At 42.4% G+C, this 23,579-nt stretch overlaps 1 protein-coding gene across 1 annotated transcript in view; it reads left to right on the plus strand.

Moving 5' to 3' along the window:
• robo3 (roundabout, axon guidance receptor, homolog 3 (Drosophila)) overlaps positions 1 to 23,579 on the plus strand; it is an 87,648-nt gene that overhangs the window by 1,579 nt on the left and 62,490 nt on the right. The window contains exon 2 of the mRNA XM_063896185.1: positions 15,726 to 16,052. Coding sequence (XP_063752255.1) covers positions 15,726 to 16,052 — 327 coding nt within the window. The remainder of the gene's footprint in view (positions 1 to 15,725; positions 16,053 to 23,579) is intronic.

Genomic DNA, 23,579 nt, shown 5'->3' on the forward strand with positions numbered 1-23,579 from the left:
AGGATGTTATGGTTTGTGACAGCGTGGTGTCTCTGGGCCCGGACCCACTGCTGAGGCTCCCTTTACAAGGCTGTAAACATTGGCTATGAACCTCAGAGCATATGAAGTCAACATCTGTGAAAGTGCTCCTTCAGTGACTCCAGATGCTCCTCTGGGACTACAAAGAGCTTCTTATTTTCACTTCAACAAAACTCACCAAAGCTTAGATTGTTTTTAGCCTTGACTGTTTTTTTATTCATTGAAATTTACATTTGAAGAAGCATTCATCTCACATCCTGACTCTGAGCTTCAAATTACACTGAATAAAGTGTAAAGTTGACTTTTATATAGGTATCCTGTCAACAAATTTCACAGTTTTAGGTTAGTCGAAAGCAATAATATTAAGTTGAACCTAATGTTTTTTATTTAGAATTATTATTATTGCTTTCAACTAACCTAATACAGTTATATGACATTTGTTGACAGAATTCACTTCATTAAAATCAACTTATTAGTTTGTTCAGTATGATTAGGAAAACAGTTTTTCTTGTCATATCTGAAGGGCCCCTTCCTGAGGAGCCAGACTCACATTACAGGGTCTAGTCTCCTGACTGTTTGGCCAGTAAGGAGACACTGCAGTTTGCCCTGTGACTGTCAGTCATCTCCGTCACCATCAGTCAGCACAGCGTCTCCGGCAGCTCTCCCCAATGACCGTGGACGGGCCATGTGTTTGCCATACTCTGATTGAAGTGATTGAGGTGGGGGGGGTGGGGGGGAGACAGCTGCCTTGTTGTCTCATGACTGTCCCCAAACAGACCAGTTACAGAGCAAATAGCCCGTGCCGAACCTTGATACTCACACTGTAGTTACCGTCTGAGCATACAACTACATTTCCTTTAAAGGTCCTCTATTATGCTTTTCCGGTTATAACCCGTCCTTTCGTGTGTTATGTACCCTTCTCTGAATGTAAATGGTCTGCAAAGTCACAGACCCTCAAAGTACACCCTGTAGCGAGTAAAACTCTAAAGCAGAGAAGACGTGTCTATGCTGCCCTCAAAGCTTCTTTGTAGATTTTTTCCCCATTTTTTTCTTCCGGGGGCTGTTGACGTCACTAAATCTGAAGACCAATCGGCAAGTTGGCATGGCCATAGCTATAGACCAATAGGCACACCCTTTGCCAACCGACCATTTACTGTTGGAAGGCTGAAATAGGGTTAGTACTGTGCCCTGAAATGTGAGGGGAAATGTCATCCGTTTGCTTTACCGAAGGCAGAACCACGAAAAAGTCAGTGGTTGAAATGTATTTTTAACACTGTTCCTTCAACTCTTCAAACCACTGTACTGTGTGCCCTGCATTTCACGGACGACAGCTTCAAAAACCTTGCACAGGTTGATGCCGATATGCAAAGCGTGCAGTACTGAAGGACGAGGCTGTTCCTACTCTGTTTCAGTTCTAACAGTACATCTGAAAATGTAAGAGCGATACAAAATAAAAACTTTCCACTGTGAAACCGCCTGCTCCCGTCTACTTTGGGACAGTGGATCAGGTCCATCACGTTGGTCTGTGTCATTTTCAGGATCGGACTCCGGTTCAAACATATATGGCTGTACCGCCTTTATTGTAACATAAACTGATGCTCAGCTGTAACGGGAAGGCTGGGAAAGCACTTTGTTAGACAGGGGCGGAGCCTCTCTGGTTGTTGACCAATCAGAAGAGAGTGGGTGAGCTGACAATCAGAGCACACTTGGCTCATAGAGATACTCTACAGAGATGCTGTATGAGAAAACCAATGTGATTTCTTGAACGGATTGGTCAAGGACAGTTGGACAGGAGTTAAAGCGTTTGCTGGGAATTATTTGTTGTAACCATAAAGTCAGATTTTTCTTTGCCCAGGTTTTGAGGAACCTGCCTCAAACTCAATTCAGTGGAAATGAATGGAATTTGTTTATGTGAAGGTTACAAAATATCTGCACCATTTCTTTCAAAGACAACATTACCCTTATGTTTGCCTGCCAGATAAAGATGTGGGTAATGTTTAAAGGTGTGGAAAGCCAGCTCTGCAAAGTAAGGATTATTATCACTATGAATTAATCAGTCTGTTGTTATCTTTTGTATACCTGTCAAATGTGACAGAGTTGTGTCAAAATGTGTTTTATAATTCCCCACAGACAAAGGTCGTTGCTTGTTTTATTTGACAGGAAGTCAAAAACCCAAAGTCTATGGTCATAATTGAAGATTGAGAGGTTTGAACATGGAAATGTTGGGCATTTTTTCTTAAAGTGTTGCTTAAATGATGAATCAAAACCAGGACATAGAACAAAATATATAAATCAAAACCATCTGCATGGCTAGATACCCCTAGTGGGTATGAAAAAGTGTCGGTAACCATTCATACTTCAACCTATTCATTAAACCAAAGTTCAAATACATCTTTTGGTTTTACTGTTCATCGCCATTTAAAAGCCTACACAGAAAAAAAAAAAACCATTCACTTAATCAAGTTAATTATTTCAACAGTTTCCACATATCTGTGTTAGGTTAACAGACAATTAGGCTCAACTTAATATTATTGCTTTCAACTAACCTAATACAGTCATGTGTAATTTGTTGACATAATACATTTAATTAAAGTCAAAGTTTCAGTTTTTTCAGTTCATCAGTCAAAGATATTATTTATTACAAAGGGCTAACTACGATCTGGTTTATTTTACATTGACAGTTGACACTTGAATGCCACAGTGAGTGGCCCTAACATTGTCAGGTAGGCATCACCATAGTGTTGATGTCTCTGACCTGCAGCAGTGTAACTGTGGACGAGTCATTGCAGCGCAGAGAGGACATACAGTCACTCTGGTGTTTGCTATTGGCACATTGACAACATATCTGCTTTTATCTGGAGAGAGAAGGAGACAGTGAAAGCCTTTTAGTCATTTTGAAGAGCCAGCACATTCTCTCTCTGTCAGTGTACCTTCCTCCTCCCCCACCTGCCTCCCATCTGTTCCTCACATATCAATTAGCCCTTCAGTAGCCCAGCAAGCACCGGTATGATGCATGACAATTGAGCCATATCTCCTGAAAATCGTTGGAGTACAATTGAATCCTAATCCACACTCACTGAGTAATGACAGCCGGCCAAGGAACTAAACATCCTTTTCCTGTCATCACAGTCTCCGCCGCGTTAATCAAGCTCTGAAACTGCTGTTTGAAGCTTGGTTGCCTATTTCTGGCTTTTTACAAAGCTTTACTTGCTAAATTTAGAAATAAGAAATAAATAATCATAAAAATAAGCAATGAAAAAGCTTGGGTACAGCTGTATTTTTGTAACTGATCAGTGAACCTTTGATAATAGAATTTCATAATCCCAAATAATCATTACACAACAGCTTGTTGACGTCTCAGGAGGCATTACTAACTAGGGATTGTGCATTTGACTAGCAAGTGATAAAAAATGCATTCTCATCTATATACAACTATAACTGCAGGGTTCCACCACCTCTCTAAATAGATCATATCTATCCTTCTAGAAAAGGCCAAAATAAACTCACGATCGGGGCAGTATAAATCAGAGAGGAGTTCTTTAGCAGTGCTGCTGACAGGATAAGTCAGCTATTCCATCTCAAGTCTCAAGAGCCGCCGGCTAAGGCCCCTGACACAAGACTGCCTGAACACCCCACCTCAGGCTGCAGACAGATGGATGGCCCCCAGCATTAGTTCCACTGGTTTAAGGAGTGCTGACCTCTGTATTGATGGGGTAACACTGAATCAGACATGGAGGGAGGCCAACCACGGGACGCTGCCGTCCCACTGCAACAAAGTTTCCTCAGAGCTCAGGCTATTGTTGCGCTGCTGTACACTGTAAGGTGATACAGTTACTAATTTGACAATAGAGGTGTTGTTTTGTGTTGCATGCATTGAATCAAACCTGGTTAGAGTGTTTCAGACGCATACATTCACGATGATGCAAAATGTCCTGATCAAACACAGAGTATAATTCTGTTAACTTTATCCGCAGTCTTTAGTGCTTTCAAATTGTCCTTCTTTTGTTTGTGTACATGTGTAACACAGAGTGTAGATGTAAAATGTGTGATGACATAATGTCACACAAGGAAGATGACCTACACACACTATTTACATTATACCACATAATATGAGCACTTCCTCTTGGAATACTGGTTGCATTGGTGGACAATTGAGTCAGCGGGTAACAAGAAACAAATAAAACCTGACTGTTTAAAACCCTAACCCATGAAGAAGGGCAGCTTGTATGTTGCCTTAGAAGCGGGATCCAGGGCAAAAAAAGACTGAATGCAAACTTAATTGCTGTGAGTGCAAAATTAAAACTGAAGGCAACTCAGGTCTTCTGAATTTTGGCAGTTAGAGGACATTAATAAAAGGCAGTTTAGGGAATGAAACTGTAAAAGTGAGGAGGACAAACATAGGATTTAAAAAATAGATAATGGAAATGACAGCCTTGCCTGTAGTACGGTAGTTCACTTTGCAGGATGATTAAATAAGTCTAGCTTGGCACACATGACATAATCCAACCAGCAGTCTTTTCACACAGCATCAGAAACGTCCCACCCTTTGCTACGGTAGTGTCTGACCACCCGCCTGACATGAGCTCATGGTTCTCATTAAGGGTGGCTGGCAGACAGTAAGTCAGACCATCGTGTCTGCAACTTTTTATTGTCCTCAGACATTCCCAGCGAGCAGTTTGAAGCTGCTGAGTCAAAGGAAAGCCCATGGGTGTATCTGCAGCTGTCACCGCCACCACTGTGTCTGCGGGTCAGATATATTTGTTAGAGTCTGGCACGTTAAAGCTCAGAGAATGAAAGAGCCAAGTCATAACGGATCAGTTTCAGCCCTGGAGTATCAAGGTGGTGCGGGGGGGGGGGGGATTTTGACAGCCACTGTCATTATTTAATGACTGGCTTTAGGAGTGACAGGGACAGCTCTTTTGGGAAAGTGACAGTTGCTGCTGCTGTGTGATGGGACTGTTTACACAGACAGTGACTCAGGGACGTGTGGCAGCTAAAGTGAGTCTTGGGCTGTTTGTTTTCTGCAGCAGAAGATTCTATGATGGTTTGGCATGATGTTTCTGAATGGAAATTCTTGTAAAAGAAATGTGACTTTGGTGGTAACACATTTAAAGTCCTCTACTTGTTATCTTTTAAGTGCAACTCACCACAGAAATTGAAAGCATTTGCACTATTCAGAGAAGTGAGGAAGCTGGGTGTGAATCGTTCATTCCTACTCAAAGATTCAAAAGGTTTATGGCCATACAACTACAGTGTATATTTGTAATGGATAACTTGGGTCACAGGTTCCTCAACAATGCAATATCAATACAATACATAAAACAAATAAAAAAAAACAATCACAATAAAAATACAAATAGTGCAACTCAGTTGTTTAGCAGTCTGATGGTCTGTGGGATGAAACTGTCCCTGAGTCTGGTGGTTTTGGTCCTGATGCTGCGATACCGCCTGCCAGGTTGTGATGCAGACAGAACAGTTGGTTGCCGGGGTGAAGGGGGTCTTTGATAATCCTGTGGGCTTTCTTCCCGAGCCGCTGGGAGTAGAGGTCATCCATGGATGGCAGCTCCGTCCTGGTGATGTGCTGTGCAGTTTTCACCCCCCTCTGTAGAGCCTTACTGCTGGGGGCGGTGCAACTAGGCCGTGATGCACCCGGTCAGGATCCTCTCTATGGTGCATCTGTAGAGGGTCAGGATGTTCTCTATGGTGTACCTGTAGAGGGTCAGGATCCTCTCTATGGTGCATCTGTAGAAGGTCAGGATGCTCTCTATGGTGGACCTGTAGAGGGTCAGGATCCTCTCTATGGTGCACATGTGAGGTCAGATGTCTCTATGTCTCTGTAGAGGTCAGGATGCTCTATGGTGGACCAGTAGAGGTCAGGATGCTCTCCATGGTGCCCTGTAGAGGTCGAGGATGCTCTCTATGGTGCACTGTAGAAGTTCAGGATGCTCTCTATGGTGACCTGTAGAAGGTCAGGATGCTCTCCATGGTGCTCCTGTAGAAGGTCAGGATGCTCTCTATGGTGACCTGTAGAAGTCAGGATGCTCTCCATGGTGCTCCTGTAGAAGGTCAGGATCTCTTTGGTGTCTGATGGTGCCACCATAGAGGTCAGGATGCTCTCTATGGTGCCCTGTAGAAGGTCAGGATCTCTCTAGGTGCAGCCTGTAGAAGGTCAGGATGCTCTCTATGGTGGACCTGTAGAAGGTCAGGATGCTCTCCATGGTGCTCCTGTAGAAGGTCAGGATGCTCTCCATGGTGCACCTGTAGAGGGTCAGGATGCTCTCCATGGTGCTCCTGTAGAAGGTCAGGAGGCTCTCTATGGTGGACCTGTAGAAGGTCAGGATGCTCTCCATGGTGCTCCTGTAGAAGGTCAGGATGCTCTCCATGGTGCTCCTGTAGAAGGTCAGGATGCTCTCTATGGTGCTCCTGTAGAAGGTCAGGATGCTCTCCATGGTGCTCCTGTAGAAGGTCAGGATGTTCTCTACGGTGGACCCATAGAAGGTCAGGATGCTCTCTATGGTGCACCTGTAGAAGGTCAGGATGCTCTCTAAGGGTCAGGATGCTCTCTATGGTGCACCTGTAGAAGGTCGGGATGCTCTCTAAGGGTCAGGATGCTCTCTATGGTGCACCTGTAGAGGGTCAGGGTGCTCTCTATGGTGCACCTGTAGAAGGGTCAGGATGCTCTCTATGGTGCACCTGTAGAGGGTCAGGATGCTCTCTATGGTGGACCTGTAGAAGGTCAGGATGCTCTCTATGGTGGACCTGTAGAGGGTCAGGATCCTCTCTATGGTGCATCTGTAGAGGATCAGGATGCTCTCTATGGTGCTCCTGTAGAAGTTGCAGAGTATCCCGGATTCCATGTTGAACCTCTGCAGCCTGAGGAGGAACAGGAGCCGCTGTGGAGCTGTTCTGGTGATGGTGCTTGTGTGATGAGTCCATGTCAGGTCCTCGGCGATGTAGACACCGAGGAACCTGAAGCTGCTGACTCTCTGCACCGTAGTCCCGTTGATGGTGATGGGGGCGTGTTCCTCTCTCTGCTGCTTCCTGTGATCCACAATCAGCTCCTTGGTTTTGCTGAAGTTGAGATGGAGGTTGTTATCCTGTCACCAAGATATCAGGGTTCAGAGCTCCTCTGTGAACGCTGCCTCATCTCAGTCGATCCGGCTGATGGCGGTTGTGTCATCAGCAAACTTGATACGTCAGAACCAATGTTCCTTAAAAATCTCTTCAACAATGTGGATATACATCTTTCCTCTTTTCCCTATCACTGTAATGTTATCACACTCATAAATAAGGGATCCTCCACCACTATAGTTACACATCCTGGGGGTTCATTTATTATCACGGCTCATTCATATTATGCCTCATAATCTACTCTCCTTAAAGTGCCATCAGTTTCATCATGAGAAATGATCAATGGAAATGTATAAGAAGTACAAGCACACTCCGCTGATCCATCCAACTAGAAAAGAAAGGCAGAACAGTGAGTCAGGGAGCCGAGTCGTTTCAGAGCTGCCCATCATCATTCTCTGCTGAAGCCACTATATATATTTCATGGAGTTTGACTTAGAATAAAAATGAGCTTAAACTTTAAATCACCCCCAGCTTTACTTTACTTTCGTAAACTCTCACAGAGGTTATCAGCTATTATTGCTCACAGTTAATGCGTCATTTAATAACAACCACTTGAGTTCATTTATTTTAATAGTTTGTTCATTGTTTTTCTTTTGAGGTATGGACTCAGGAAGTCCCCGTCTCGACCCCTCCCTCCCTCTGAGGGACTTGTGGTCTATGTGGTCAGCCGGGTAGATAGCAGTCTGGCTGTGTGTGTGTGTGTGTGTGTGTGTGTGTGTGTGTGTGTGTGTGTGTGTGTGTGTGTGTGTGTGTGTGTGTGTGTGTGTGTGTGTGTGTGTGTGTGTGTGTGTGTGTGTGTGTGTGTGTGTGTGTGTGTGTGTGTGTGTGTGTGTGTGTGTGTGTGTGTGTGTGTGTGAGAGAGAGAGACACACATCCATTAGGAGCTAATCTTGAAATATGCTGCCGTGGGACAGGAAACCTTCAAAATGTCCCCTTAGCTGTGTGAGGCCTGTGGTGCCTGTCCAGCAGACCCTCGAGGATTCCCTCCCCACCAGCCCATTCTGTACCTTGCTGTTCCATCATTGGGTGAACCTAAATTGGTGACATATCTTTGTAGGCCTCACACGGAATGTGATTTTACATTGGATTTAAGAACATAGGATCCGTGCCGAACACACGTTTATAATACTTGCACGTTTTGCACAGCGTTTGTCTTCACACATTAACACCAGTTATGTAACAGTTGAAGTGTAAAAGCTTCAGGGTAATGACATTTTAATTGTCTCATTGAGCCACTGAATCAACTTACGTAAGAAGAAATGCACCAGTGGGGTATTTACTCAGCTTGGGTTAACCACAAACCTTATTTAAGGCATCTGACCAAAAACACCTTCAAAAAACCGTTGACTTCGAGACGGAAGGACCAGAAGTGGTAATTGCTGAGTCATTTCCTGGTCTAAGGACTCATTTCTCCATTTTCTCCAGTTTGAAGCATCACTACAATCAATTTGTACTGCAGTATATTCTCCTCTGCTTCCTCCAATCTGAGTGGAATCTAATGAAAAGTGGGAGTGTTGTTACCACACAAAAAAGAGCCTTGCTGGAATCAGTAGAGAAAATTGTTGCTTGTTACTGGCAGGCTACTGGAACTCTTTCGGCTAGATTTGTGAAACCTTGAAGGCTGCTGGACTGTACTTAAGTCCTCTGGACTGATCCTGCCAATATGTAGCATTCCAATTTTCCTGGAGGAGAAAAGCTTAGCCAAACCAACCTCCGTCATATTGATGACGATATTGGAGGTTTTGCAGACTCCAGTACTTAGTATTGTTAGTATGTATTATTCATAGTGTTTTCTGTGCTGCAAGGATTGTACTTTACACATTTAAAGTAGACTGTTAAATGTCCCAGGAGATGTTTTACTGCCTTTTAGTATTTGGAAATAAATCTAAATGAATCCCAAGCTCTCAGCCATGTTTAGCACGGGTTTCATTTTGGGATAAAATGGTCTGTCAGGCCCAACTGTCGGTCCCGGTTGGACCAGAACGTTGCTTCACCAGTACAAAAGTAATTGTTGATAGTTTAGAGTCTTTATGGATTTTCAAGCTTTTTCCTCCCAATTTCCACAAGCCCCTCTTCTAAAGTAAGAGCAAGAAGAAATGGCTTCAGCCCCTTCTCATGAATCTGTTCACAGCCTCAAGAGACACATGATGAAAACACCCAATTTCCTTTTGCAAAGTTGACCCTTCCCAACACAGGCTCAATTAAGAGGCTTGTCAGTGTGGCTTTGCTTTGTATTCTCATGCGAGGATCTCATGTTGTTGTCCCCACAGGTTCAGACGGGAGGGGGCTGCATAGAAAGCACTCCAACCTGCCTCCCTCACGGCTGCCAATTTAACTTTGAATGCACATTTGCAAATCAATTCCTGTGGCTTTGGTGGAAATCGAGGGAAGGAGGAGGAGGCAACAAAGCCGTAAAACAACAAATTCTTTGAGAGGGAGGCCAGCAGGATAAAAAGAATTGCAGATGAGGGAGAGATGGGAGTAGGGGAATTGTTGTACTGTCCTCTCCTCTGCTACCTTTAAAGATTGCCATCCTGTTCAGCAGAAGGAACTTTTTTGTATTTGAAGTTCAGTTTAAATATGTTTTTCTCACGTTGGGTGGGAGGCTGGTTATCTTCACTGCAGTGTGAGGGTTAGCTCAGCTTACCCTTATTTTAGTCTCTAAGCCAGAGCATGGTTTAATCTTCCTTTTTACCACAACTCTCCTCTGAGTGATAAGGAGTGCCGGCTTTTGATTTGCTGCAGTGTTCTGATTTACTCTTAAGTCCTTCCTGCAGAATGAAAAGCATTTCTCACCCTGTCTGGGAGGGAGACATGATGGGGCTGAAGTGCCATCCATGCTTGATGTCCTTTTCCCTGCAAGGCTGGTACTGACCTATGTGGAGTGACACATGCACCGCCTTGGCTGGAGAGTGAGTCCTGCTGGACCTTCAGCGGGAGCAGCACTGAGGATTGACTATGTAATGCCAGGCCAACATCTATTTATGATGCCATCTGTGCTGGAAAAAAGGCATTCAACTTTGGTACCAAGTCAATGAAAACATTCTCAAAATATTGAAAATATTAAAATATTTTCACACACATCATGGAGACCTGGCATGACCACTATTTTTTCCCTAATAATGTGACATACTGAACAACAAATCCGTGTTTAAATGAGCAGAGTTAGTGAATTTTAGCATACACAGTTTCCAAAGGTTTAATGATGGGTTCATTATTGATCTATACATGTTTTGGACCAAACCATTTGAAGGAGATAGAAAGGTAGAATAGATAGAATTACTTTATTGATCCCAATTTGGGAAATGTTTTTGTTGCAGCAGCATAAAAACAAGGCAATGTAATTACATTAAAAATAAAATAGCATCTAAAAACTAAATAAAACATGTACATTTGGGAGGAAAAAAAATAACAAACAATATAAACAAAAACCACATATAAAGCAGGATATCATATGTACAATGAATGTGGAATATTACATCGAATAAATATAGCATGTATGGTATGTTTATGGTTATATTTCACAGCAATATAACATTGATACTTAACAGGGATTAGGACACGTTTAACAAAAATCAGTATGCAAATGGTACTAACGGATTGTGTGTTTAGGTACTTTGGTTTAATGTTATGTACTTGTTTCTGCATTGTATCAAATTGGAATCATGAATCATGTATTTTCACTGGTATTGGTACCGACTACTAAATTCCTGGTGTCGCAACATACCTGGAGTATAGTGTCAGTGAAGTGCAGTGGAGGAAAGATAAAGGTTGAGGTGGATATTAATATTTCCTATGATGCTGTTGAGATGCAGAGAACAACCTGTCACCCTTAACTTACGTTTTTGTTGAAATTCACTTTTTATATCTCTCTGATTTAGAAGACATTCCCCACCAACTTTTGGCATCATAACTTATTTTTTTACGAATTTATTCTGAAGTTGTCAAAAACCTAACCCCCCCATACAAATAAATATTCTTACCCCATTCAAACAGCCTTTCAATGCAAGTCCACAGTCCTGGAGCTGCGTGTGAGTTACTGGCTGTTGTTCTGATGTTGCTGCTTTCAGTGGAAGTAAATCTGCTTAGGGATGAAAGCCCACTTGTGTTTGTGCTGAAATAAAGCTTGGGAGCTGGCATGGCTAAAGGGGGGGGGGGGCTCTGTTTTAGATTTATATCAGCAGGACCCACCAAGCCACTTGTTCTTGTACCAGATGAGAAGAGGGTGTGACTCAGCACTTTGCCACCCACCCCCCCCCCCCTTGCAGAGAGGACATTGCAGCAGAGTGTGGGCTCCCTTTGGCATCTTCAAACTGGTCTCATTTATTTTGTGCACTTTTGTGTTAGACAGTATTTCTCCGTCAGCCTCTGGCTCAACTCTTCCTCACATTTCCCCGGTTAAAATGACTCTGAAGTTGTTTGACAGTAATTCCCCCTGTGTATGCGTTTGTCTTAATATTTGAATATAGGATCTATTCACATAGTGCTAGCATGAGCATTTTTGGTTTTGGGATGTCAGTTTTGACTTATCAAAGTCTGAGTAGAGACGATTAAGGAAAAGTGCTTTGTGTTCATCTGCTGTATTGACCTTCAAATATATATGACTTTGTATAGAGACAAACTAAAACCATTTGAGACAACTGCGGCACGTGTCCATGGTTTGACATGGGTGTGAATGGATCTCCCATAGGTGTGTCTATAGTCATCGAACTATCCAGAGCCCTTGTCCCCTGTAGTGAGGATTCCTCATGTTTTCCAAACCATGTATGCATGCTTTTCTTTTAAATGTTCAGTTGTCAGTTTTGTCCGCTAAAATCAAGATATTAAAACTGACAGGAGAGCTGACAGCTATCAGATTTACAAGGGAAATCACACATACATCCTTCAAGTGTACTACACCAGTCTTTTCACGTGGGAATTAAGTGGAAATGCAATCTTTTCTCCATGTGTCAAACACGCTCTGGCTCTCACTGTGTGGACTCTCCTCCCTGTGGTTTCATTAGCTCACATGTAGCTTTGAGAGGTTCTGCCATCCTGCTGCAGAGCTCCACGGAAAGGAGAGAGAGCTAATAGGCCCTTAGAGGGTGCGGACTTTCCTGTCAGACAACCATTCACACTGTCCAGACTCCAGCTGTCCATTTGACCTGATTTGAGTCCATCTTTCCCACCCTTATCTGTTACCCACGTCTACACTCACTGTGAGCGATAGCTGGGGAGAACTTGAACTTTAAAAATGTAAATGTCCCTGAGTGCAGTCAGTCTCTGTCAGCATGCAGATCTGCACCACTACTGTCTCACTAATGTACAGCCTGCAGCAGCGATCACTATCATTACAGTGCGGATTCTAAAGACTCTCAAAATCATCTAGATTCAGTCACAGTTATTATTTTTCCATTTCCCCAGGCTGAGCTGCGTGTGACGTCCCAGAGCAGTGTAGACAGTGGCTGAGAGATCCTTTCAGCCTGAATGTCTTCAGATGGGGCGTATCATCTGTAGCTGCTGTTTCTCCATGATGTTTTGCTCAGTAAACGCTGTGGTCTCTAACTCTTTAAAAGCCTTCACTTTACATTTCCACATGACTTGTTCCAACCAGCATAGTACTTAAACATTTATGACACAGCTCTTAAATACTCCTGTCCTGCTGAGTACTCTTAATAGTCAGCAGACTAAATTATTAGAAAGAGTGAAAAAAACAATTGTTGGTGAATCCATAGCCGTTGCAAAATGAATGTCAGACAGTATAAAAGATTTTTAGTTTAATTGTTTAGTTTTGAAACAATTCAGCTGTTGTTATGCCTCCCATTCAAGTCATACAGGCTTTGGATTTAAGCTAATAAACTGTCAATGTCTCGTTGAAACAAAGTAAGGAATGTGTTGTAATGTTTTTTCCTATAATGTCAGTGGAATATAACCTTAAATGGTATATTTAATCGTTCTGCTGTTGGAAGTAGATTTCTGACTGCAATTTGATTCTTGCTCAGAGCAACATCAAAGGCTCAAAACCATTTCCTCCGTTTTTCAAAACTTCCTATTCCTCTATCTCGGGGAAAGTAATTGCAGTGAGAGCAGGGCAATCAGACGGCACTCTATATTCCATCAGCCACAGGAACTAGCTCCATTCTTAATTCCCTAAACCTCATGCAGGATGTGTCCCTTTGAGGGCAGTGATTCTTTATTCTCATGGATTCATCTTCTTTTTTTTCCTCTGTGTTTTTTGTTCATAAAATTACAGCTTAACCCATAACTAAAATATTAACCCAAGTGATGTTATAGAATAGATAACCAAACATATGGCCAAAAGTCACTGGACACCTGACAACCGTATAGATAAATAGATAGTATACTTTCTTCATCCCAAGTTTGAAAATTGGGTAGTCGCAGCAGCATTTTGACAGTCAATGCACAAGAATAAAAACAAATCTTAAACATTGGAAAAAAATTAATAAAATAAAAATAAAATAAGCATTAAAAAAAGAATTAAATAAATATATATTCTCAGTAGAAAAGACATCTTTTCACAAGAAAATCTACACACTCTTACGTACAATAAATTAGAATACATTGTGCTAACAGCTTGTTAGACATCCCATTCAGGGGGGGAAGGTTTTCACAAGATGTTTGATTTAGTCAGTAGAATTTTGTACCCATTTAGCATTAGAGGCTAGACACTGACTTTAGTAAGAAGACATGGCACGCAAAGTATGTTTTAAAACCTCCAAAAGGTGGTTAAGTTTAAAAACAGACTATAATTCCCCTGTTGCAAAATTCATGAATGCTGCATCAATCATCACTGGATTAAAATCAAGCTTTTCTAAAAACCTGGCATAAGGCACATCCTGGTGTCTGATTCTTTCAGTTGCTCTCATGGGAACGTTTCACTTAGGTTTGTGTACATCCTTCAATTTGAATGACAGCATGGCGGCACACTTATGTATGAAAAGGAAAGACAGCGGGCAAAAAAAGCAATTTCAAAGCTTGCATAAACCTGTGGGAATAACATCGCCTGCGTCTCTATCTGCATCTGTCTCTTTCTTCATTTAATTACTTCGATCATTCTTCCAAAAAAGCAAGAGAGTCCACAAACTGCATAAACACTGAACAGAAACAGCATTTATTTGATCATTATCAATAACAATCCTCACAGAGCTTTGCAGATGACTCCCTGACATAAAAAACAGTTTGAATGTTTTAAGCGTTTTCCCAAAAAGTATGTATTGGGGTAGGTTTTATATATTTGATATTTTAATATTTCAGTACTTCAGTCAATCTACCTTCCCATGAGCGTATGAATAGCACAGTTCCTCCGTGTTTACTCCCCCCTTGCTTCCTCTGCTGCCGTAGAATTGGGTTTTGTTTTCAATAGATACTGAATCTAGAGCATGTCATTCCACCCGTCCTTTTGATTTATATTTGAATATAACTGTGAGGTAATTACATTACGTGCTTGCTTACCACTGCCATGTTTCTGCAATAACAGTGTGTGTTTTTCTGCAGCTGTTCACACACCGAGCACCAGAGGGTTGGAGAGTGTTGTGGCCTATATGCTCTTCTGTGCTTGGTCCAAAATGTATAAAAAGACCCAACAAATTTGATGTCTTATTCTTCCTACACTAGTGCAACCATACTCTTTATATACGGCATCTGTAAACAATCTGAATCTATGCCCTTTACAATCCGTTGTGGCTTTGGTTTGGAGTTTAGTTGGATACAAGCTCACATGTCTTGTTGCTGACATGAACACCCTTATTCTGTATAATGTTTGCACTATAGACTCTATATAAGAAGTTTCCCATTTGGTTTGTCAATGATGGTTTTGAAGACTTGAGTTTGGCTTTTTATCTGCTACCTTTTATAAATCAGGAAAACATGTTTCTGATTATTGTTATTTATTTATTTATTGTTATGTATTATTATTATTATTCAATTGCCCTTTTCTGACAATGTTCCTTAAAGTGAAACATAATTTGTCATATGCCCCAAAATTCAGATCCGCTCCAAATGGGTTATTTCCAAGTAAAAATCAGGACAGCATTTATTTTGTTTGCAATCCTGAGAGACAAACAAATGAACCATAGTCAAACAAAGCAAGCTTAAACATTACGTGCTTGGCTGAGATAACAAAATGTACTTTCTGAAAAAAACAATAGAGTATAACTGAAAGCTGAACACTTAAAGGTCCCCTATTATGCAAAACACACTTTTTGCTGTCTTTTATACATAAATATGTGTCCCCGGTGTGTAAGGAGACTCACAAAGTGTCAGAAAATACAACCCTCTCTCTTTTCCTCCTCACCCACAAAAACGGGGGTACAAACGAGCTGATTCAGATTTGCTTTGGTTATGATGTCATATCGGAAATGTGGGCTGGCTTTACATTGAACTCCTGGCAACGTCCCGCCCACATGACACGTCCCAACATATCACTGAAATCGCCCAAAGCTGATCATTAGAGAGAAAGCAGGTTTTAGGGATTCAGGGGGTCACTTGGTTTGCCCCATCAAAAATAAAGAATGCTTCACAAGATGACATTTTAATGAACTCAAGTTTAACCCTTTTTTCTTTTCTGTTATCTCCAGCATCCAGACCCAGGTTAGAAGATGCCGCTCCCCGGATTGTAGAACACCCGTCTGATCTCATTGTGTCTAAGGGCGAGCCGGCCACCCTCAACTGTAAGGCGGAGGGCCGGCCGGCTCCAATGGTGGAATGGTACAAAGATGGTGAGCGCGTCGAGACTGATCGAGAGGACCCTCGATCCCACCGGATGCTTTTACCCAGTGGCTCCCTCTTTTTCCTGAGAATCGTTCACGGCAGGCGGAGCAAACCTGATGAAGGTCTCTATGTGTGTGTGGCCCGCAACTACCTGGGCGAGGCCGTCAGTCGCAACGCATCACTGGAGGTGGCAAGTAAGTCAAAGAACCTCCCACAGGCGGAACAGAAAGGAACTGAGTGTAAGGATGACAGGTTGTTCCATACGCTGGTAGCACGTTGATGCCATCATTCTGTAAGAATGATACTTTATTTCCCCTACAGTGCCTCAGGTACTGGACGCTCACGAATAATGGTGTCCTGTTGTCCCAGGGAGACTGTGTTTGATGAGTTATGTTCTTGCCATGGTGCTTTTCTTCTCCCCTGAAAATGCTATATTATGAAAAACATATTCACATTAGAATTGGCAAAAGCAGCGCTGGCTACTTAGCTGTTAGCCGCCGGTGGCTTGGCAAGATAACTGAGCTCACAGCTAACGTTGCAGGTTCCATGAGAACAGCTGAAGAAAAATGATAACATCATGAACAAACAAACAATGAAATAAATAATAGAGGGCAATTTTTAACAGCTTGTATTCTTATCAAACATGCAGACAGTTATTATGAAGTTAGTGTTTAAGTATATTGAATTTCAAACACAACATTTTTGGATTGTTACTTCCCTAATGTAGCTGAATACAAGTCTGTGTATAGGCAAAATGTTTCACCTAGATTAGGTGAAGTGTTATATAATTCCAGTACTATTAACTGAATAAAAATGCAGATAGATTTCAGAGTAATACTGTGAAAGTGCAGGAGCCGCTTCAAAGGACTCTCTTATCAGCTTTACTCGACTGAGTTAACTTCAGACACCAGCCCTGACCCTGGTGTCAGATCTCCTGGCAGCTTGCACTCGAGATACATCCCCCCAACCCCCCCCAATCTCCCGTCCGGCCTCCAAACACTTCATCCTATCTCCTCCTGCTTCGGAGAGCCCGGCCTCTGAACCCGGCCCGTGACTGCAGGATGGCAGCGAGCTCCTGTAAACCGATAAGAGATGTCTCCGCTGGACGGGAAGGCTAAAAAAAACCTTCTTCAGTCAGAGAAAGGAAAGGCCACAATTAGCTGGCAGCTTCTCTGGAGCAGATGTTACTTACTTAAAATACAACAAGCTCCCGTCAGATGGCTGTCCAACAGACATTTTGTAATTTTTTCACTGCATAACAAAGCTGCTTTTGATCAGCAGCGCCTTAATGATATGCAGATAGGGACATCTCAAGATTTAATGTTAGAAAATAACCATAACGTATCCTCTAACTTTGTTTTGACAGCAGCAGGTAATTAATAAATGGAGACAGTTTGTAGGAATCAAAACATGAAGAACTAGTTTAAAGGTCCCGTATTATGAAAAATTCACTTTTTGCTGTCTTTTATACATAAATATGTGTCCCCGGTGTGTAAAGAGACTCACAAAGTGTCAGAAAATACAACCCTCTCTCTTTAACTCCTTGCCCACATCTCTAAAAAGGGGGGTACAAACGAGCTGATCCAGATTTGCTTCGGTTAAGATAACCGAAATGTGGGCTGGCTTTACATTAAACTCCTGGCAACGTCCCGCCCACGTGACACGTCCCAACCTATCATCCCCCATATACAGTCGGAGCTGAATCCCCTCCACAGCACCTCTGTGTGTGTGTGTTCAGCAGGATGTCTGCAGGAGGGACTTAGAGTTGTTGTTTATATAATACATATAATGTCTCTGTTCTAGTGGTAAACACTGAGAAGAGTTTCAGAAATAATGCTGGATGTGGTTTGGAACATAACATGGCGTTTAATCACAGCAGCGTTTAGCTGAGTTTCTCCTGGTAGAAAACTCTCTAGGAGGAGAGATCATGAAGCTCCAAAGGGGCGTGGCCAGCAGCAGCTACTTCATTTAAAGCTACAGTCACAGAATCAGCACTTCAAGAACAGGGCTGAAATAGAGGGGTATGAGGCATGCTACAATGGGGGATCTGTTTGGTGTTTTGAGCAAAACACTTCACAGACAAGTTTTGTAGATATATTACAATATGTTGTTCAAATATAGCTTAATAAACCTTTAATTTTTATTGCTGTTAAAAAATAACTTTTGACTTCTCTTACAATAGGAAGCTAATGAGGTGCTACTGAATAACAAATATCATTGACAGTAATTGAAAGTACTTGACAGCCTTCTCACAGCAACAAACATGCCTTTGTTATCCTTATATAACTTAAACAAAATAACTTTAAACAGCATGCTTTTAGCGGTTTTTGCAGACACCAGTGAAGTTTTAAATAATCCTCTAACCCCTGAATCTTGCCTCTCCCAATTTCATCTAATATTTAAAAATAGAGACTCACTCCGGAATGTCTCATTGCACTGCAACACAAACCAGCTGAAAGCGGTATAAGAAACTTCACTCCAAATACAAATCTGTGACTCAAACACCTTACAGCCGGCATCATATTTCCCTGAAAGTCTGCAGCCCATAACTTAATAATCCATCTGAATCTTGCCTGGCTGCCCCCCCCCAACATCTCAGATCTTTGCAATATGTCCATCACCGTTCCTAAAAGCTGCATTCCTTTCACCTTTTCATAGCTCTGTTTAGGTGCTAGCATCAGGAGCTGGATAAGCCATAAAGCAGGTAATATAGCAGAGGTGTGGTGAATCACTTTCACACAGAAAAAGGAATTAGGTAGAAAACTCCCCATGAAGAATCCCTAATGTGTTTCTCTACTGCACTCCTTTCTGTGTTGCGCAGCAGTTTTCTTCAAGTGTTTTACTGTGTGTTTAGAGTCTGTTGGGGTAATAGCAGTGTCATGCAGTCTGCACGGCCTCACAGATGATCACTTCATCTGTGTTCTGTAGACTCGGCTCTCTGCGGCTTCTCTTCCTTCGGGAAGTGACACACTCTGCAGCTGTCTGCAAACACACACACACACACACACACACACGGGGACAATTTAATGCACAGCAGTTGTTCTGACAGATAGGAATCCCTTCTCCACGGTGGTTGAGAAGAATCTGTTAGTGTGTGTTTTACTTGTGAGTGTCTGCCTGCAGAGAGACTACAGATTCCACAGACAGAGCTTGCACAAAGACTGAAACGTTTACTTTAAATAAATGTATTATGTCAACAGATTTTACATAACGGTTTTAGGTTAGTTGAAAGTAATAGTAAGTTTAAAATTTAGTTTCAACTTAATATTTTTGCTTTCAACCTAAGTCAACAGTGTGCCTCCGGAGAAAGAAAGAGGTTACACAGAACAAACATTGGCCAGTGCCAAAGCCAAGCAAGTTCTGGCTCCTGCCAACCCCCCTCTGCATGGTACCAATAGGGGCCGGAGATAAGTCCACAGGCGGTGGGGTCCGCCTGGAGCAGAGGGGCCTCAGCATGGCAGCGGCTCTCTGTGGCACGGTGTCTGCCCAGTCTGTGACTTGGAAGCGCTGGGGGCACACTGGAAGGAACTGCATTGTGTGTGAGTGTGTATATTTGGTATCAGAGTGGAAGCCAACACAGTGGGAAGGGTGGATGGTTCAGGAGGTTTAACCCCTTACAGTCCATCTGCTGCGGGCTGAGAGGCAGGCGGAGGGGGGGGGCCGAAGGCCACTGAGCTGCAATATGGAGGAGCTGGCAGAATGTTTTGTGCTGACTATTGCACCTGACAGGAGTTGGTCTGGGAGTGGCTCATCTTGTTGTGCTATATTTTAATGTCTTTGGCTGTGGAATAAAGGGCATAGATATCTTTAAAGTAGAGCATCGGCTGAAGACAGCTTCTGTACCACGTAGGATTGAAGCAGGAGATGATACACGACACATTAGAGGTCGAACTAATGCTTCACTACACACCGAAGATCAGACACCCTGAGCTTTCAATGTGACTGTAACATGTTTGATTTCTCACTCACAGAAACATATGTAGTAAAAACAACTATTTAAAAAACATTTCAAGCCACAGCTTACACTCTCTCCATCTTGAGCGCCTTTACAGCGTGTGTACTTTGTCATGAATGGAGTGTTGGAACTTTGGAAATGCTAACCTGTTAGCGATGGAAGGATTCTAATCTGTGAAAACGTTCAAGTCTATAGGCACAAACTATAGCCCATTCTGTCACTACAAATGTTCTAATTTATCCCCAAAATATTCAAGTCATAGTCAACTTTATTGTCAATCTTTCAGTTTGACAGACAGATCGAAATACAGCCCCGGAAAAAATGAAGAGACCACTTCAGCATTATCATTTTCTCTGGTTTTATTGTTTAAGTATATTATTATATTTTTATTTTGTTCTATAAACTACTGACAACACACAATATCTGTGTTGGAATTTAACAGACACTGGAATGGCTGCCATACATGTAGAGATAAAGATTTAACAAAAATGTTAAAGTGGTCTCTTCAATCCCGAGGTATTAAAGTAAAAAAAAAAGAATATAAATATATGTAAAAATGTGTATAGAAATTTGTATACACCTAAAAACCTGTACACCCAAACGTATATATGTATGTATATATATATATATATATATATATATGTATATATTTATATAAATATATATATATATGTATATATTTATATACATATATATATATATATATATATATATATGTATTTATATATACATATATGTATATATGTATATATATATATAAATATATATACAGTCAATATGTACAAAATAACAGTTTCTTCAAAAGTAAATAATGTGTCCCTTTTTAAGAATATGTATTTACTGAATTTGGAAACAATTTGATGGGAATTTGAACAATTATAGCATTATCACAGCTAGTTATAAAATCGTCAAGAACAAAGTTTATAGTCATTAGTTCATGAAAGTATTCATACTGACAATTAAATACTCAATCACTTATGAGGGTTGGTTCTGGTTCCACTTGTTATTGATTAATGACAAGTCTTTTCAAGCTGCAGGAGGTCGAGCTATGATGCAACTGGCGGACTGCAGTCGTGCATTTTTAAACAAACATTGTTAAACATGAAGAGCAGTAAAATATGTCACAAATAAAGGATAAAAGTAAAACACAGCCTCATGAGTCACATAAAGGCATATGTAGATGAGCTTTAAGTGTAGCATCCAGCTTCACATAGCTCTCACTTTTTCAACCTGTTCCATTATCTTGCATTAAAACAGATCCAACATCACTTTACTGAGTATTTCCTTCCAGAATGTGTGTTTAACATCCCAATCCTATCCTATTTCACGCATTAAAGGAGGCTCTTTGATCCTGAAAATGCACCCTACAAAGTTATGAGCCAGTAGCAGAGGCCAATTCATGTCAGTGGCATAAAAGTCAGTGAAGCACAATAGAGCTAACAGGCAGACACCCCTGGGTGGGGATCTGACATTCAGAGCGACTCGCCCCAGCTCCCGGTGGCTTCTCCTTTGAGTGTTTTATCCCTCTGACGTTTTTATTATGCCTGCTACGTCCCCACCGCCTGCTTTATGGCTCATGAATATGCACACTAACAGGGGAGGGGGAAAAGGGGTCTTTTTATAAGGTTCTCGGGGCGGAATCAGATGCATTTCAAATAAAGCTGTCTGGGGTAACCTCTCAGGGTTTTAGGGCCAACCCCACCTCCTCTTTCAAAGGTTGTTTGGAGGTCACAAGGGTTAAGATGGCAGCTGTCTCGTGGAATTTGGGGGATAAACAGGTGAAGAAGTGATGAAACTCCTGTCTTCCTCTCCGTGGGTGGGAAATGTGTGTGTGTGTGTGTGTGTGTGTGTGTGTGTGTGTGTGTGTGTGTGTGTGTGTGTGTGTGTGTGTGTGTGTGTGTGTGTGTGTGTGTGTGTGTGTGTGTGTGTGTGTGTGTGTGTGTGTGTGTGTGTGTGTGTGTGTGTGTGTGTGTGTGTGTGTGTGTGTGTGTGTGTGTGTGTGTGTGTGTGTGTGTGTGTGCATCCATAAGTCTTTCCAACAGTAGTCTGGGCAACTTTCTCACCCAGAGTAATCCTAGACACCAGTTTGGGAGAAACAGCTGAAATGTACTGTCACCACATGGATCTTCCTTTCTCTGTCTGTGTCCACACACATACACACACACACACACACACACACACACACACACACACACACACACACACACACACTAATGTTTTTGATGAGTGAGAACCCTGTGCAGAGAAATGGATTTGGAAACGGCAAAAGGATTTGCGGGTGTTGGGGGACGAAAGAGTTATAGTAGCAGGGAGGTGTAGGGTGGATGACTGTGATGAGCGAGATAATGCAAACTGTCAAACCCCCCCGCCCCCCCGTTCCTCCTGCTGGCCGTGCTCTCGTGGAGCTGGCCTCTGTGCCTGTTATGAACCCACAGCTCTGCAGACATATGGCTGTGATTGGAGCTCTGCGGTGCATGCTGTCCTGCAGTCACACTGATCTCTACATCTCTGACCCTGCAGAGTGCTGACCCTGTTGACAGTCTGTACACACCTGTGAGTGGTACTGCCTTATTCCCCACGTCAGTGTCTTTAAATAAATATACCTTATTGCCATGTCATGGTTTAAATTGCATTGATTGTGACAGGAAATGCCTTATGTGATATTGTTGAAACAGGGCTAAAACAAGCTGATGATAGCCTTCCCCCCCCCCCCCAAGACTCAATGACTCTATTCCAAATTCTATAGTAGACTATATACATTTTTGTGTATTTTATTTATTTTGAATTAGCCTATTTGATCTATTTCCCAACTTTAAATGTGCTGGTATTATCTCTTTAGCTTTTACAGGGGAGCTGATTGCATCTGTGTGTCTTTTGAACTTTTTAAGGACCAGCTCTTTAAGAGTCCGTTGGGCAAATTTTTTGAAGAAAGAGGGGCTATTGACCTGTGTTGTTGCCCCAAAATTGAAATCTTATCTTTGATGTTTGTCAGCATATAAGTATATTTGTATTAGTTGTTGTAGAGTCACTTTATATTAGTTCTAGCAGGCTGGTAAGGCTGGTCATGTATTTGACTCAACAGTGCTAAAACGAGGACAAGGCGATAAAATAATGATCTTTTTTTGCAATATGTGGTTATAGACACACACCCTGCTGGTATGAGTTTCACATTCAGCCCTCTCATAATCTCCCCTGCACCCACAGGAGCATGACAATGTTTCCCTCCAGCTGTATGAAGCACTTTGTCCTCTCCGACCCGTTTGTCAGGACAGCCACTGCCAAGACTTATGTTCCAATTAGCTCCTGCTCATCTGCTTTATAGCAGCCGAGGCAGCCTGGACACCGGGGTGTGTGTATCCTCTGCCGCATCCTATCCATGCTCTCCGTGAATCAGTCTGTGGATCTGTATTCAGCACAGTGAGCCTAGAGGGAGTGAGGGAGTAACACCATCACCCCTCACTGCTGATGATAACACACTGCCTTGTGTGTGTGAGGAGGAGTTTGAGGTGTGTTCATGCTTCACTAACAGGATTGCAGCTCTCGTCCTTGTGGAATCCGGAGTCGATGGGCGTCCTGTTTTTAAAGGAAGGGGATCAGATGGCCGGAGTGAGGCCGAGGGCCCCTGCTTAACCCCCTCGGCACAGGCCCTCCGTCTGCCCGTCATTGAGCCAGACACACCAGCCAAACCCACCTCCAGAGGAAAGCCATGAATTAATTAGACCTTGGGGGAGGGCGGCCAGTGGGACTGTGTGTGTGTGTGTGTGTG

Source organism: Eleginops maclovinus, chromosome 11 (assembly GCF_036324505.1).
Source record: "Eleginops maclovinus isolate JMC-PN-2008 ecotype Puerto Natales chromosome 11, JC_Emac_rtc_rv5, whole genome shotgun sequence".
Taxonomy (NCBI): Eukaryota; Metazoa; Chordata; class Actinopteri; order Perciformes; family Eleginopidae; genus Eleginops; species Eleginops maclovinus.